At 33.1% G+C, this 13,357-nt stretch overlaps 1 protein-coding gene across 2 annotated transcripts in view; it reads right to left on the reverse strand.

Annotated features, from left to right (window-relative positions):
* LOC105346739 (inositol 1,4,5-trisphosphate receptor type 3) overlaps positions 1 to 10,485 on the reverse strand; it is a 35,737-nt gene extending 25,252 nt beyond the window's left edge. For both annotated transcript variants that reach the window (XM_034480585.2, XM_066079235.1), the window contains exons 1-11: positions 10,081 to 10,485; positions 8,718 to 8,850; positions 4,594 to 4,667; positions 4,350 to 4,504; positions 4,128 to 4,214; positions 3,242 to 3,319; positions 1,895 to 1,975; positions 1,687 to 1,784; positions 1,290 to 1,377; positions 950 to 1,037; positions 663 to 770 (exon numbers count right to left, since the gene is read on the reverse strand). In XM_034480585.2, coding sequence (XP_034336476.2) covers positions 663 to 770; positions 950 to 1,037; positions 1,290 to 1,377; positions 1,687 to 1,784; positions 1,895 to 1,975; positions 3,242 to 3,319; positions 4,128 to 4,214; positions 4,350 to 4,504; positions 4,594 to 4,667; positions 8,718 to 8,827 — 967 coding nt within the window. In that variant the 5' untranslated portion in view covers positions 8,828 to 8,850; positions 10,081 to 10,485. The remainder of the gene's footprint in view (positions 1 to 662; positions 771 to 949; positions 1,038 to 1,289; positions 1,378 to 1,686; positions 1,785 to 1,894; positions 1,976 to 3,241; positions 3,320 to 4,127; positions 4,215 to 4,349; positions 4,505 to 4,593; positions 4,668 to 8,717; positions 8,851 to 10,080) is intronic.
* Positions 10,486 to 13,357: the final 2,872 nt, after the last annotated feature.

The following is a 13,357-nucleotide window of genomic DNA, read 5'->3' on the forward strand; positions in this document are numbered from 1 at the left end:
TTTTACTAAGTAGGCACGTATCCAACAATGAAAGGTGGGGTGGGTACTGAAAAGTCAATTTTTAAGCGGACTGACCCTAACTTTCACTTACATTAAGGCAGTGGAAAAAAGGGGTATTGAAGGTTGATGAATAGTTCTATTTAATTTAATAAGAGAAAAAAAACCCCCACATGTAACTTTATGTTCAGGATATATTTTCTGACTTCTGTCGAACTAAAATTGATTAAAAAAATACGTAATTAGTTGATGATATAAAACTTGACAAAAATCTTTATAACTACATGTACATTATAAACTTATGAATATTTTATTGATGTTGTATGATTGAAAATAATGCTGTTTTCTTTACTTCAACAACCAGCCACAGTTGATGTTCATTTTACACAACGTGCCAAATAGCGAATTTACGCAAAATGCCAAATAGCGGCTTACGCAACGTGCTAAATAGCGTTTTTAAAATAACACGAAATCTACCACGTGCTTTAAATGAACTTTAAAATGTTATCTCGCAAAGAGGCACCAGAAAATGTAAATATCTGTTTTCAAACTATATGTATAATTGTATAAAAGCATGTATTTCACGGAATGCTAGAGTTTTAAACATGGACAGCAGTTAACATTGAATTTTCAGTGAAAGCATTAGAAATCGATTGTTGGTGTACCATTTAAGATGCTGTTTTCCGCTTCAATCTGCCAAAATGTGTTTCCCGATGTCGGGGGCGACAGAGTCCTGGGCTTGTGCTGGTCCATTACACGAATCCTAAAGTGCACTGGTAAAGATATGATAATCAAACTATAATAATTCACTCGTTCGTTATTTTAATTAGTCAAATCTTTCAATACATTGTAGAGATGTACATGTATCAAGGGGGTTATCATGATTTTTTGTTTTGTAATTCCCGTACAAATTTGGGTTCGTTACACGCGTCCATTAGTAATTAATTAGTACCATCCTCTGTGACTTCATCATCAAATAGTCCCTCGGCGACCATATATGCCTCCAGTTCTTTGTGGAACAATCTTACAACACTGCCTCCCTGTATGATACAGAGTATATCATTCAATTGCCACTTATCATGAACAAATACGCATGGACAAAAGAAAAAAACCCACCATCCACTCACAAAATGGCCCTACCAATCTATTCTTTAACCTTTGTTCGTAAAAGATATGTTGCATGGTTTACTTTGCCTAATGCGAGATTATGGGACATAAAAGTATATAATTAAATTCATTGATAAACACCGCTTTGTTTTTAGAGATTCCCGGATTTTTGTTATAAGAATTACCCGGACATATTGATCGTGTTCGGAAATTCCTTTGTGGTAGCGGACTAACGTGAATCCCGACCTTTCTACTCCGAGGTTAACTTCCGAGCTGAAATGAAGAATTTTATGGCACATATCATTGGTTATGTAAATCTTTATAAAATCAATATGTTTTCAAAAGGAAAATCAATTTATTTTTAATATGTATATTCCTAACCAAAATTTAATTCATAATACTCATTTACAACTTTATAAAATATATATTACTACTTCATGAACCAATGGTTCAGGAAACAGGACACTGTTCAGAATTGTATTTGTTTTGTTTTTTTCGTTCTGTATTTGTTTTTTCAGTATTGTATTTGTGTAAGACTAATTCTCAATAGTAATTCTTGACTTCGAAACGTTAATTGCTTACCCAAAAGTACAGTGGTCAATTTGGAAAGGAGAGCTGGCGTGAAAGAAGTGTCCGGGAGATTTGATGCTCTCAAACACAATTTGATCATAGATTTGAACCTTTGAAATAATTATACAGAATCATATTTTCATAGCATTAGGAACTTTGATCAACAATCATTCAGTTTTGCACTTGCAGATGCATGTAGAATTTATCTTGCTTGACATACCACTTCCCCCTCTGATTTCACTTTATACTGCGGCAGAATTCTGAATTGTGCGTTCTTGGCGTTGAATTCATTAAGCATCACCTTAAAAAAACCCATATATTACCTTGCAAACTCTTCGATTGATTACAGGAGAGTTGCAAAATTTTTTCGAATTTACAACAAATAATTTTACATAAAAATTGTAACAAGGTCTTGGTACATGTATATTAATGTTTAAAAGGTCATGGCCATCTTTTATACGTAGGTAAATTACATGAGAGGCAGGGATGCAATTTGTTGTCGCCAATAAATTATGTCTACTCATAATTTGATTCGTTAACACAACATGGCTACGCGTTATTTGATTCGTTAACACAACACGCTTGTGTGAAGAGACCATTATATAATTTAGATTCGAAAGTACTGAAATCATGATTTCCGGGGATTGGATGTAATCACAATAGGAGTTTGAATTTAGATAAGTTTCAAAAAGTCCGGAAACAAAGATACATTTTTATTAGTCCTAAAATTAGAGCTACATTTTTTTAGTATAAAAGGGATTTTTTTTTTTGCCTTGAATAAAGTTGTAATTAATATATATCAAGTTTCAGCAGATCAAATACGTCTACTTTAAAAAAAAAAGCCAATTACAAAATTAAATATTGATTCGTCGAAGCCGTCTTTTTGACAGCCAAATGACATATCCCAGCTGATATCTGGTCTGTGTTCAATGACATCATAAACAAGACTGTCTGCCTTACACTGGGGGTAATTCATTAGCTCAGTCTCAGTTGTCATGTCCCTATTGTTAGAATGGGACGGATCGGGGCCGCCGTGATAAAACACATGTCCATAATTGTTTTTTGCTCAATTCAACTAGGGGCTTATCTGATATCTCGAAGGACAATTAGACAAAATAGAAACTCGGAATGGTGTTTCATATCACTTTTTAAAATTTTTGTATTACAATGTAGTAGAGTTTTCTCAAACGAAATAAAAAAAGGTTCATAAATAATTGTTTAGTTGGTGGTATTGTATTTTCGAGTCAAAAGTATTTCTTTTATCTGATAGTGATGTTACATTTTTTAAAATAAATATCCAAATTAATTATTTAATGTTAATTCCGACAATTATAGTATTTTATTTCAGTGGTGAGGCGACAATACTTGAGATCTGATTATCATGTTCATAAACGTTAAACAATTTAAGAAAACTCTATCATTACGAAGCATCAACGACAAATAGTCCTAAAATAGTTGTTATCAAATATACATGCAATAATTGTGTCCCACAAAATCTGATACAGTACAAATATTCGAATATTTACATATGGGGAAAAATTCTTTCATTTTTTAAATCCAAACCTACCATCATATTGTTCTTATCCTGTTGGCTTGTCTGAGAGGTACACATGTGTACATATTTGTTGGTGAAAACATGCTTGAGCTGAAATGCAAATTATGTAACTTAAATTTACCTTACTAGTATAGTTATTATACATATTAAACACAGTTTTTATACATTTTTGATACAGTTTGATATATTTCAAATGAAAGACCGATTAAAACACATGATACTAAAATCTGCCCTGATTTGTGATTGGATTTGATTTTTATCCTCAAAGCTTTCTCTTTTACATTCCTTTTCCAAGGAAATATCAAGAATTTAGGACAATGAAATATTAAGTATGTAGGACAATGAAATATTTCATCTTTCCTGGTACAAGAAGTTTAAAATAATATTGAAAAAAAACCAAAGAATTTTAATGTAGCACAAAATCATTCGTTTAATCTTTGAGGATGTGTTTTATGTTGTAATGAATGAAATATTCCATCTTTCCTTGTACAAGAACTATAAATTATATGTTGTTATAATGAAATATTTCAGCTTTCCTAGTACAAGAACTTAAAAATAATACTAAATAAACCAAAGAATAGATTGCGATTCGTGTGATTCGAACCCTCAACACATTTGTTTGTGTAAATATGTCGATGTTTACTAGTATCTGTTTTGCGAATAATTTTGTTTTCCAATTTAGGCAAAAATGCGAGTAATTCTAAAGCATATCAAAGTGACAAGTGACAAATATCGTTATATGTACTAAATCATTTACATGTAAAAGATACATAGATTTATAAAGTACACATTTACATGTTCTTCATGTACATGTAATATACGTGAGTTTTTTGGGGGTAAATGATACATGTACAACTTGTATTGTATTTTCTTCATGTTTTCACTTATTCGACAATACCTGTACGATTTCTCCGTAACGAACTCGTTTATTCATTTGACGCTTCTGTTCTGCTGCGTTATCTGCATTTTCCGCTTCAGCTGCATGCTGGGTAAACATATTTTTATATTCATGTTAACATAACTCAATAATGGAAAGATATACTAATGAGAATAACTTTGGTTCTTTTAATTTCAAATGACTTGAAAAATAAATGATTTTAAAAAGGTCCAATTTAAACACCTTGGCTTGAGCCATAAGTATTTTGTCTTGCTCTTTGACACATGCTGTAAGATCCATTGTTGATGACGTCATTTCCGCATTTTGGGCGGCCATCAACTTCCGTAGCTTCTTGGTCAGCTTGTATCGGTTTTGAATGCATATTTCAAAAACTACAGCTGAAAAAGAATGATACCAATGTCAATATGCTTTGCACGTATTTAGCTTTGCATCAACAATAAATATACAAAAACGTATAAATATTTACCTTGAGAATTAGGAATCTTTGTTGGCTTTTCTCGTTCTTGATTGATGTAGATATTCAGTCCATTGTGAACAGAGCTATAAAACCAGCACAGATTTGTATACTTTTTAATAAAGTTGGTGAAATTGAATGGTCATTTTTTTTTTAATTTTCTGCAGCCATATCTTCAAAAATGTTTTAAGAATTACGACTCCCCCCCCCCAAAAAAAAAAAACCATGCGTTAGATTTCAACCTTAGATATATTAATGTAAACACAATCAAAATTTTTATCATCTTTCAACTTCATATACATTGCAATTGAATACGGAAAACAATCAGATTTAAAGGAGATATACATTTAATTTGGGGTTTAATACTGGACATTATTACAAAAGACAACTAGATAATTACTTGGTTCGACCGACACCGCAAATGGGTTGAGGTTTAGTGTTTTATATAGTTGTATCGTTCCAAAGCTCTCGAGCTCCGACCTTAAGATTTAAAATCGGTAAATTTGCGCACTGTTAAAAACCCCACTAAGTCCTTTACGTTTTTTTTTCATATGAGCAGTGTTACTAAGAACAGTAATTTGCAATCTACACGTTGCAGGGTGTAATTTGAAATTCGTATAAATTAGATAATATTTGGCCAGCATTTGTAAATTGTAGCTCGCATCAGATGTAAAATTGTTGAAAAAATTTGGGAGAAAAAGGTGCGTTTCTTAATTTATGATATCAAAAAATTGCATCACATTTCTTGGGATTAATTGTGAACCGGATAAGAGAGCAGGCAAATTTCGTTTTAAAAATATATTCATTTATCAAACACAGACTCCATATATAGTTGCATGAATTGATCAAAAGAATACTCTAAGGATAAACAACTCATCAAGCAACATATTCTTTCAGTGGCTACCATGTATGCTTATATGCCTGAGCATGCACATCATTTGGGGGAAAAAGGAAGAAACTCAGTAAAAAAATAAATAAAGAAAAAAAAAATTAAAAAAAATTCAAGTATAAGGTCCATACTTAGTTATTCCATCAACCCGTTTCCGTCACCCGGTCCTACTCTATCTGGAATCAATGCTAAACAAAGACGTCTTAAGTACCAAATATAGACACGCAATGTGGTCTTACAGTACCATATTAAAGAAACAGTACAATTTCAATTTCAATTTCTTTATTTACCGATTAAGGGCCCTCAAGGGGCAACATGAAGATTGTACATCAATGTAGATAAAACATTCAATAAACATGTACAAGAGGGAAAGAGTTGGATGATTGAAAGAGCTAGGCCAGACATGAACATTTAATTAGTATATATATATATATATGTATGTTTCTATACACTCAATACAGTTTATTCTGTATATCTATGTTAAACACATAAAGTACATAGGTACACATTGCTTCCGGGGCCTTCGCCCCCTGGGCCCCCACAAGCATTCACCCTTGACCCACTGGGTGCCTTATGGCGGCCCCCACACCCGCTGCAATTTTAAGCATGCACTTCGTTTCTGGTCTAGCTACGCCACTGTCTTTAAATATTGAGAAGATTTGAGAAAATAGGATCCGTACAATAGCTGTTGTGAGAACCATTAGAAATCGACTTGAACTTTTTATTTTTAAAATGGAAGTCATTTGGAGTACTCTTTATAAATTTGTTATGTTTTTTTTTATACAAAATACTCAATTTGTCAAAAACTTATGAATAATTGAGTGAAAATTTCCATCATATACATTTATGAAAATTCATTTTTTTTTAAATAAATTTAATCAAAAGTTACTCAAAGAGTAAATAGTATCAGAATTCTTGGACACACTGTATACACAATAACATTTGCAGTTTATTATGGTGTTAGTGTCATAAAAAGTGGTTACATGTATAAGCCACACCTAAGATTCTATCAGGGTTTCCACACTCATATAGTAGGAAGGTCGATAACCCTAGTACTTTAATTGTTAACAGGATGTCCTATAAAACTCCAACCTTTGCAGTACCATGCGCATGAGACTTTTGAATTCACTGTGGTATACTTAGACTAAAGTTCATTTGTCGCTATATTTCATTGACGCATGTAGCTTTATAGTTTGCATCGACATATAGCTTCTCTATGCATCTTGTCATTCGTGAGTTTAACAGCAAAGGAAGAGTCTTAATTATCTCCCAAAATGATTAAAGGGGCCTTTAGTAATTTCATTAATCGATAAGCTGATTGAATAAAAACTATCTTTAGTGAACTTTAATAATCAAAACTATTTTTTGTTCAAGTGTAAAACAACCGCTGGTACATCTTCTGCATTTTATGATGGTGTATTATGATATCGAGAATTTCTTTTATACTAATCCGTGTCTAACAACATGCTCTGATAACCATTTTACTTCTAATATTCAAATCTGTTTGAAAGCAAAACAATAAGATTCAACGTATACTCCATGATCTACACTACACCTCAATTCGATAACATTCGAAACTGATTTACTTGGTTTTGTATTAGAGAAATGATTCCATTGAGGAGCTACCATATCGACAGAGCAATAAACGATTGGCCTAGGTACATAAAAATAATAACTTAATAAGCATTGTACGGAGGATAAGTCAGTTCTCTGGGAATTACTCCATAAAAAACCGTATCAATATGTAATGGTATTGCACCATGTAATTACAGAGAAGTAAGAGGGATAATGAATGTTTATTACCAGGTATGCCTTTTTATTACACCTTCTTATGTTTTGTATTGTCTAAGAACTCTATAACCTCTTGTTTGGATAAAATGTACGTAAATCCTGTACTACCCATAAAGGGGACATGGCATGAAACACTCACATTTAGTAGCTTGTTTTCTAATTTACTGCACAATTCATACTTTTTTGCCCCTCCCAATTCCTTAATTGAATTTATTCTACAGACAAAATAAATAGAATTTATTTCGTTTCTTATCGGTTTCTCAAAGTACATTTATGCACAATGAAGTCCGTTTTTACAGTTCAAGTACTTCCTATTTGTACAAACGTCATACAATATCTTTTGTCAAGATCAAGAAACGGAAGTTTTTGTCTTTTTATTTAATGTTTATTATTGATTTTCCTTACTCTAACTTGTTTGTGCGTTTGCTTTCTGTAGTAAAAAAGACCTTCCATTTTATGAATTGAAGATTCGGAGGCAGAAATGATAATGTATCATTTGTATGATTGTATGAACAGATTCGCTTTTTTAAAATAAAAGATGGTACACCACGCGGTACTTGTACACTTGTAACACGTTACAATACGCATTTAAACGGCATGGATGAAATCCTGGTCAAGGCACCACAAACAGAAAACGTTAACAAGTTGATTGTGTGCAACACCATCCCATACCATCGATAAATAGCTAGTACAGTTAAATTTATATCGTTATTACCAATCAATATTTACATTCTGCTGTGTTTTTCAATTAAATTATGTGACCTTAAATGCCTTTAAATGCAACAACCTAATCACTGCGTATGAATTAGCAGGTACTTTACATAAATAGTTTCCAAACATTGATCTCTCTAATACGTTCTTTGTTATCGGTTTAGAAATATATCTCAAACATGTTGTTAAAACACCATGTTTTACAATCATTCAACAATTAAATTGATTCTATTGTTAAATGCTGAATTTGAAGCGTTTACTTAATGTTCATTGATTATACTTTCAAGGCTAATTTCAACAGCATATAGGATTACCAGTTTAAAATGGTTTTAGGAAACAGTTGTTGTTGCTGGTACTAATTTACTCCCTGCGTGATCTGCAATTTATACCGTTTTATTTATCAAAATAATTGATTTCATCTATAAGGGAATGTAAATAACGCGCGTTATTCAATTTGTATGCTCACCTGACGGATGTTATTGACACAACGACGTCAAAAATAAATCATTCAGTGCTATTAGATTGTCCTTTCTATTACAAACACGTAAATCAAAGTTTCAACTGAAGGACCAAATGAATTATTATACCTCGAATCAGATAAAGCATAAAAAATTATACATTAAAGGCCTTTTGCATATTGTTAAATATACATGACATTTTACAAATTTAAAAAAAATAGAAAATTCTTTGAATTTCTTTAAATAAGTATGTGTTTATCACTACTATATGGGAGTATTGTACTCACCTGGACTGCAGACTGTAGACATAGCCCTCTGTCTCCACCGAGTACAGGGCTATAGAGTCCCCTATACAGAGGTAGTCCCCCGCCGTAGTGCTACTGAGTAGCGCCATCATATAGAGCGAGGTCAGACCGATTTCTAAGAAAGTTTATACTATTATCCTTAGATGTCAAGATTTAGTAAAAACATATTAAAATAATACAGAAAATGTAAAACTGAAATACAATGTATAAGCTTGAAGAAAAATTTATTGAAAGCATATAGCAATATAACCACTTTTCCGGGTTTTTTTTTTCTGAATTACGAAGAAAAAAAGGGATAGCCTCCGATAGGACAATTTCCTTTCAATTATCTAAACCATGCTACATTCTGCGTCAGTGGTCAATTTTGAGAAGGAGGGACCAGGAAAAAAAATTCCGGTAAATGTCTTTATCTTTGAGGCCAAGATGAACAAATATATCATTTCATGTCAGATTGATGGGTCTGATATCAGAAAAAGACAGAACGTTTCATTTTGTCTTAAATAATAAAGTGATATATGGTTAGTATCACAGTGTCTTCGAGATACTAGAGATGCTTCTAGTAGAAACATTGTCGGGGATATAACTCAACGTAGCCTACTTGTTTTTTTCTGTGACACTAATGTCATATAATTAATGTTCGAATTGACATCTTTATTCTGAAATGGAAATGATATCGTTGTATTTCATATTATAACGTCCAGGATAGAATATACAATGAATTAACTTTTGATATGGGATACTTCATACTGTTTGATTTACAATTAGCCTTTTTACAGTTTCTTTTATTCTTCCAAAAATCTAGTCAATATCAATTTTCTTCTTTAATCTTTACTATGTTCTTTTACGCGGTTTTTTGTATGAGCAAACTCCCATTTGTTCTACAAATGTTCTTCTTCGTTTAGTGTATATATGTAAACATAATTATATTTATTTCTCATTATGTATATTTTTAAAATATAATTTTTTACACGTAAGTGTTGTAGCTATACTTTTAATAGTTTTATTCGGAAAAGCAGTTCACCCACATAGGGATAACAGTGGAAAATATTTTTACACTATATTTCTACATGTATCAAAGAAAATAAATTACTGTTACCCCAAAAAAGGGAAACATATTTGCTAAAAAGTTGAAATGATTCCAAACTTTTGGTATGGATGTTCACAGGTAATCAGGAATGAAAAATAAAGGAAAATTAATAAAATTAGTGTTGTACTGTTAATATTTTATTTATATATAAACTTGAATACTAGTCTTCTTTTGCTCGTAAAATTTGTTTTCGTCATAAAAAATATTTCAAAAAGAATTACAAATATCAGTTATATATACAACAATATTTATACTTACGTTATTAATTCATATCAAAGGTATATCCAATTTGTACATTCAAATCATTTCACTTCGAAGGAATCATTGCAAAACAAAAAACATCGACCGAACAGTCAGTCTTGTGGCTTGCAGGGAGAAAACACTGCAAATACCGATGAAGGTCCATATAACTCGAAATAAAGTGATGGTTAAACAGCCCTAGTAAAGAAATCAAACGGGCGGATTGAAGAGCGAAATCGCTTGAGAGCAGCTAGACAATAGCAGCAGGCACGCCCGGGGTGAACGATTCATCATCTATTACAATATTAGCTGACTCTATGATGTGCTGGTATCCTAGCTAGGTCCTGTGGCGTAACACACAGAGGGGGCAGTATCCGCCAGTCGCTATATACAGCTGTACACTGAAATAGAAGATCGGCATGGAATCCCACCGTGGGGAATTGGGCCCTCGTATAGTTAGAATACTCACGGAATTTGTCAATACATCCGATGTGTTTGCCGAAATGCGGTGGCTAATTTTATAATTAAATTACAGGGCTTTCTAATAACGTATTTATTGCTGCCAGGGAAGTTTTGGCCACATGGCAATAGAGACCTTGTCCCTAGTAGAAAGAGACTGGCTGTAATACATACTCTCATAAGTCTACGATTTTACTACTAACAATGTATTTGATAATGTTACAATCATGTAATTGCTTTTTGACGTTATTCATTTATTTTTGAAAACTTTTGTTTGTTCTATTCCTATTTACTGTGTTACAACAATCAGACAGTGATAGAGCACTGAATATTTGTTCGGAGCACTATATTTGGCCTAATTTGGCGGTTAAAATTCAATGAAAGAAGATAAAATCACCCCATATAAACTGCATTTTTTGAGAATTACTAAAACTTTTCATATTTTGGTAATCCTCTGAACTACCGTTTATTTGTTTTAAAATAGTCAAATTTTACATTAAGTTAGATTATTCACATGTGTTCATTTTTGGACACTTGGTAAATGGACGCAATATATCAAAAAGTACGTCCGTTTAATTAGTGACTACCAGTAATGCTATTTTTTTGTTTTTTGGGTATTTTTTTTTTTTACAATTCTATCTTATTCTACTTTGCATCACTCTACTTCACTTTATAGATTGATCTAGGGTTGTTTAAAAATAATTTGAGAGGCTTTTTAAAGTTTTACCATATCTTTCATCAAGCGTAATTTTTAAGAAGAAATTAAAGTCCTTTTTCTTCTGAGTATCAGTTGTATTCAACCTCCTCTCAACAAATTAAATTTTGTTGCTGACGTCGCCCCACTATAATTAGGTAAAGAAAACCCTGCATAGTTTGGGTAATAAAGGATTGTACCAAGATTTCCCATAGGTATTACTTAAGGTTTGAAGACTGAGTTTTATTTTCTTGCGACAAAAAGTCTTGATCGTTTTTAGTCAACGGAGAACCCCAATGTGGATTTAATTTTGACTTGCATAACGTTAAACTTGAAGGCCACATATGCGTGATGAGGCGTGATCAATGTTGGATTACTCGAATGATATGTTGAGACAAGAATATCTGTCTTTTTCTAATATTTTTCCATTTATTATCTTGATACATGTATTTAAATAAAATAAAAATATGCCATCGATTTCATGTTGTAGAAGTGCTTCCAACTATCTTAAGTCATCGGAGACATGGTGTGGACAACTAAGTGTCAAATTGGAAGTCTTAAGGTCAGGGAATATGGTGCTCGGACAAACTTCAATATTGGTAATAATGTTCATTTTCCTGAATATTTTGAAAGCACAAATGGGCATCCAGGACATAAAAAGTATAAGAATAAATAATAGCTGTTTTTCCTGAACAAAAATGCATTAACGCCTCAAAGGACTCCAAGAGGTCCCTGTGCAAGCGCAGTTGGCTATACCTGCGTCTATACTGCGATCATGTGCGTTTTTTTAAAGCGCCAACGGATCGGAACTCTTGCGGCGCTGTTGGAGACCATATCGCACGGCAACGGTGACGACCGAGACCCTTCTTCGTTTCTTTTGAGAGTGTATACGAACTCTGAGCACGGTCCATGATTTGTGCAGGCTGTATTCAAAATACACGCCGTCGCATGGCGTTCCAGGCGTTTTGAGGACCTAACGTCTGGACGACACGGGATCGCATTGTGTACGCAGCCCTGATGGGACAAAGGGTGAAATTAGTATTCATTTGGTATCCCCTTCTATATTTACTTACACAAAGCTTTTAACTCTAATTGTTGTCACAAAAAAGGCTCTAGGGGTCATGAGTTCAAAAACTGAAAGTGACATTGATATTCTGATCATTGCAATTATCAAAGAAAATATCGATTGTTAATATAGTTGTGTTTTTAACAAGTTTCTCTGACCTTGGGTGGGTAGCACAATAACAAAGATAGCAAGCATGTATGCATCTCGTAGGTTGATTCTTGTTGGCAAAGAGTAGAGGGATTGATTGGGATGACCGTTAGCTGTATTACCAAAAGTATGTCGATCAATGCCTTACTGGCGTGTGAGAGGATGCTGGGACAAAAAAAACCCAAAAACAAAACTCATGACTGTTACTAGACTAAGTTTTCTGCTTGATCAGATCCTGTTACATGTATGTGACGGACACTGGCACGATGAAATTCTTTTACGATCGAAGGAAAATTGAGTTTTGATTACTATAGGTCTAACTTCAAACTCGATCATTAGACATGTGCGGTGAAAAAGGTAGAGTGTCCAGACCCTCTGTTAATCATGCAGCAATTGACCTTTAGTTAGATACCCCTTTCCCGGAAACACGGAAGTTGATAAGAAGAGATATTCTAGAGAGAAAATGGCTGTTACCCACCCTGGATGTAATATCTCCACTAACAAATGAGGACCTGGGCATTGTTTTTGTGGATTGCTAAGTTTGGATATTGATGTTGATGTGATGTGATACTTGAAGAAAAAGACCCTTTGTGTCATAAGCGGAATTCATTGATTGATCTATTGATCAAAGTACTACACGGCTCTCCATAGGGGAGCACTCACTTTAAATTCACCATCTAAACTTTGCAATCGACTGTATTTGTAAATTGTCATTGGGGGGATTACTATAACTGTTCTTTGGCGACTCAATAATAAAACAGTGTTAAAAAAAAGGAAACGAAACATTTTGTATTTTGTCTTGAGAGAGAGAGAGAGAGAGAAAGAGACTGTGTGTAGGTGTGTGTTTGTCTGTGTGTTTTGTTTATTTATTTATCTATTTTTTGACATTTAAAGGAAAGCTATTAATTTGTCTTTTCAACGTAAAATTA

Source organism: Magallana gigas, chromosome 3 (assembly GCF_963853765.1).
Source record: "Magallana gigas chromosome 3, xbMagGiga1.1, whole genome shotgun sequence".
Classification (NCBI taxonomy): Eukaryota; Metazoa; Mollusca; class Bivalvia; order Ostreida; family Ostreidae; genus Magallana; species Magallana gigas.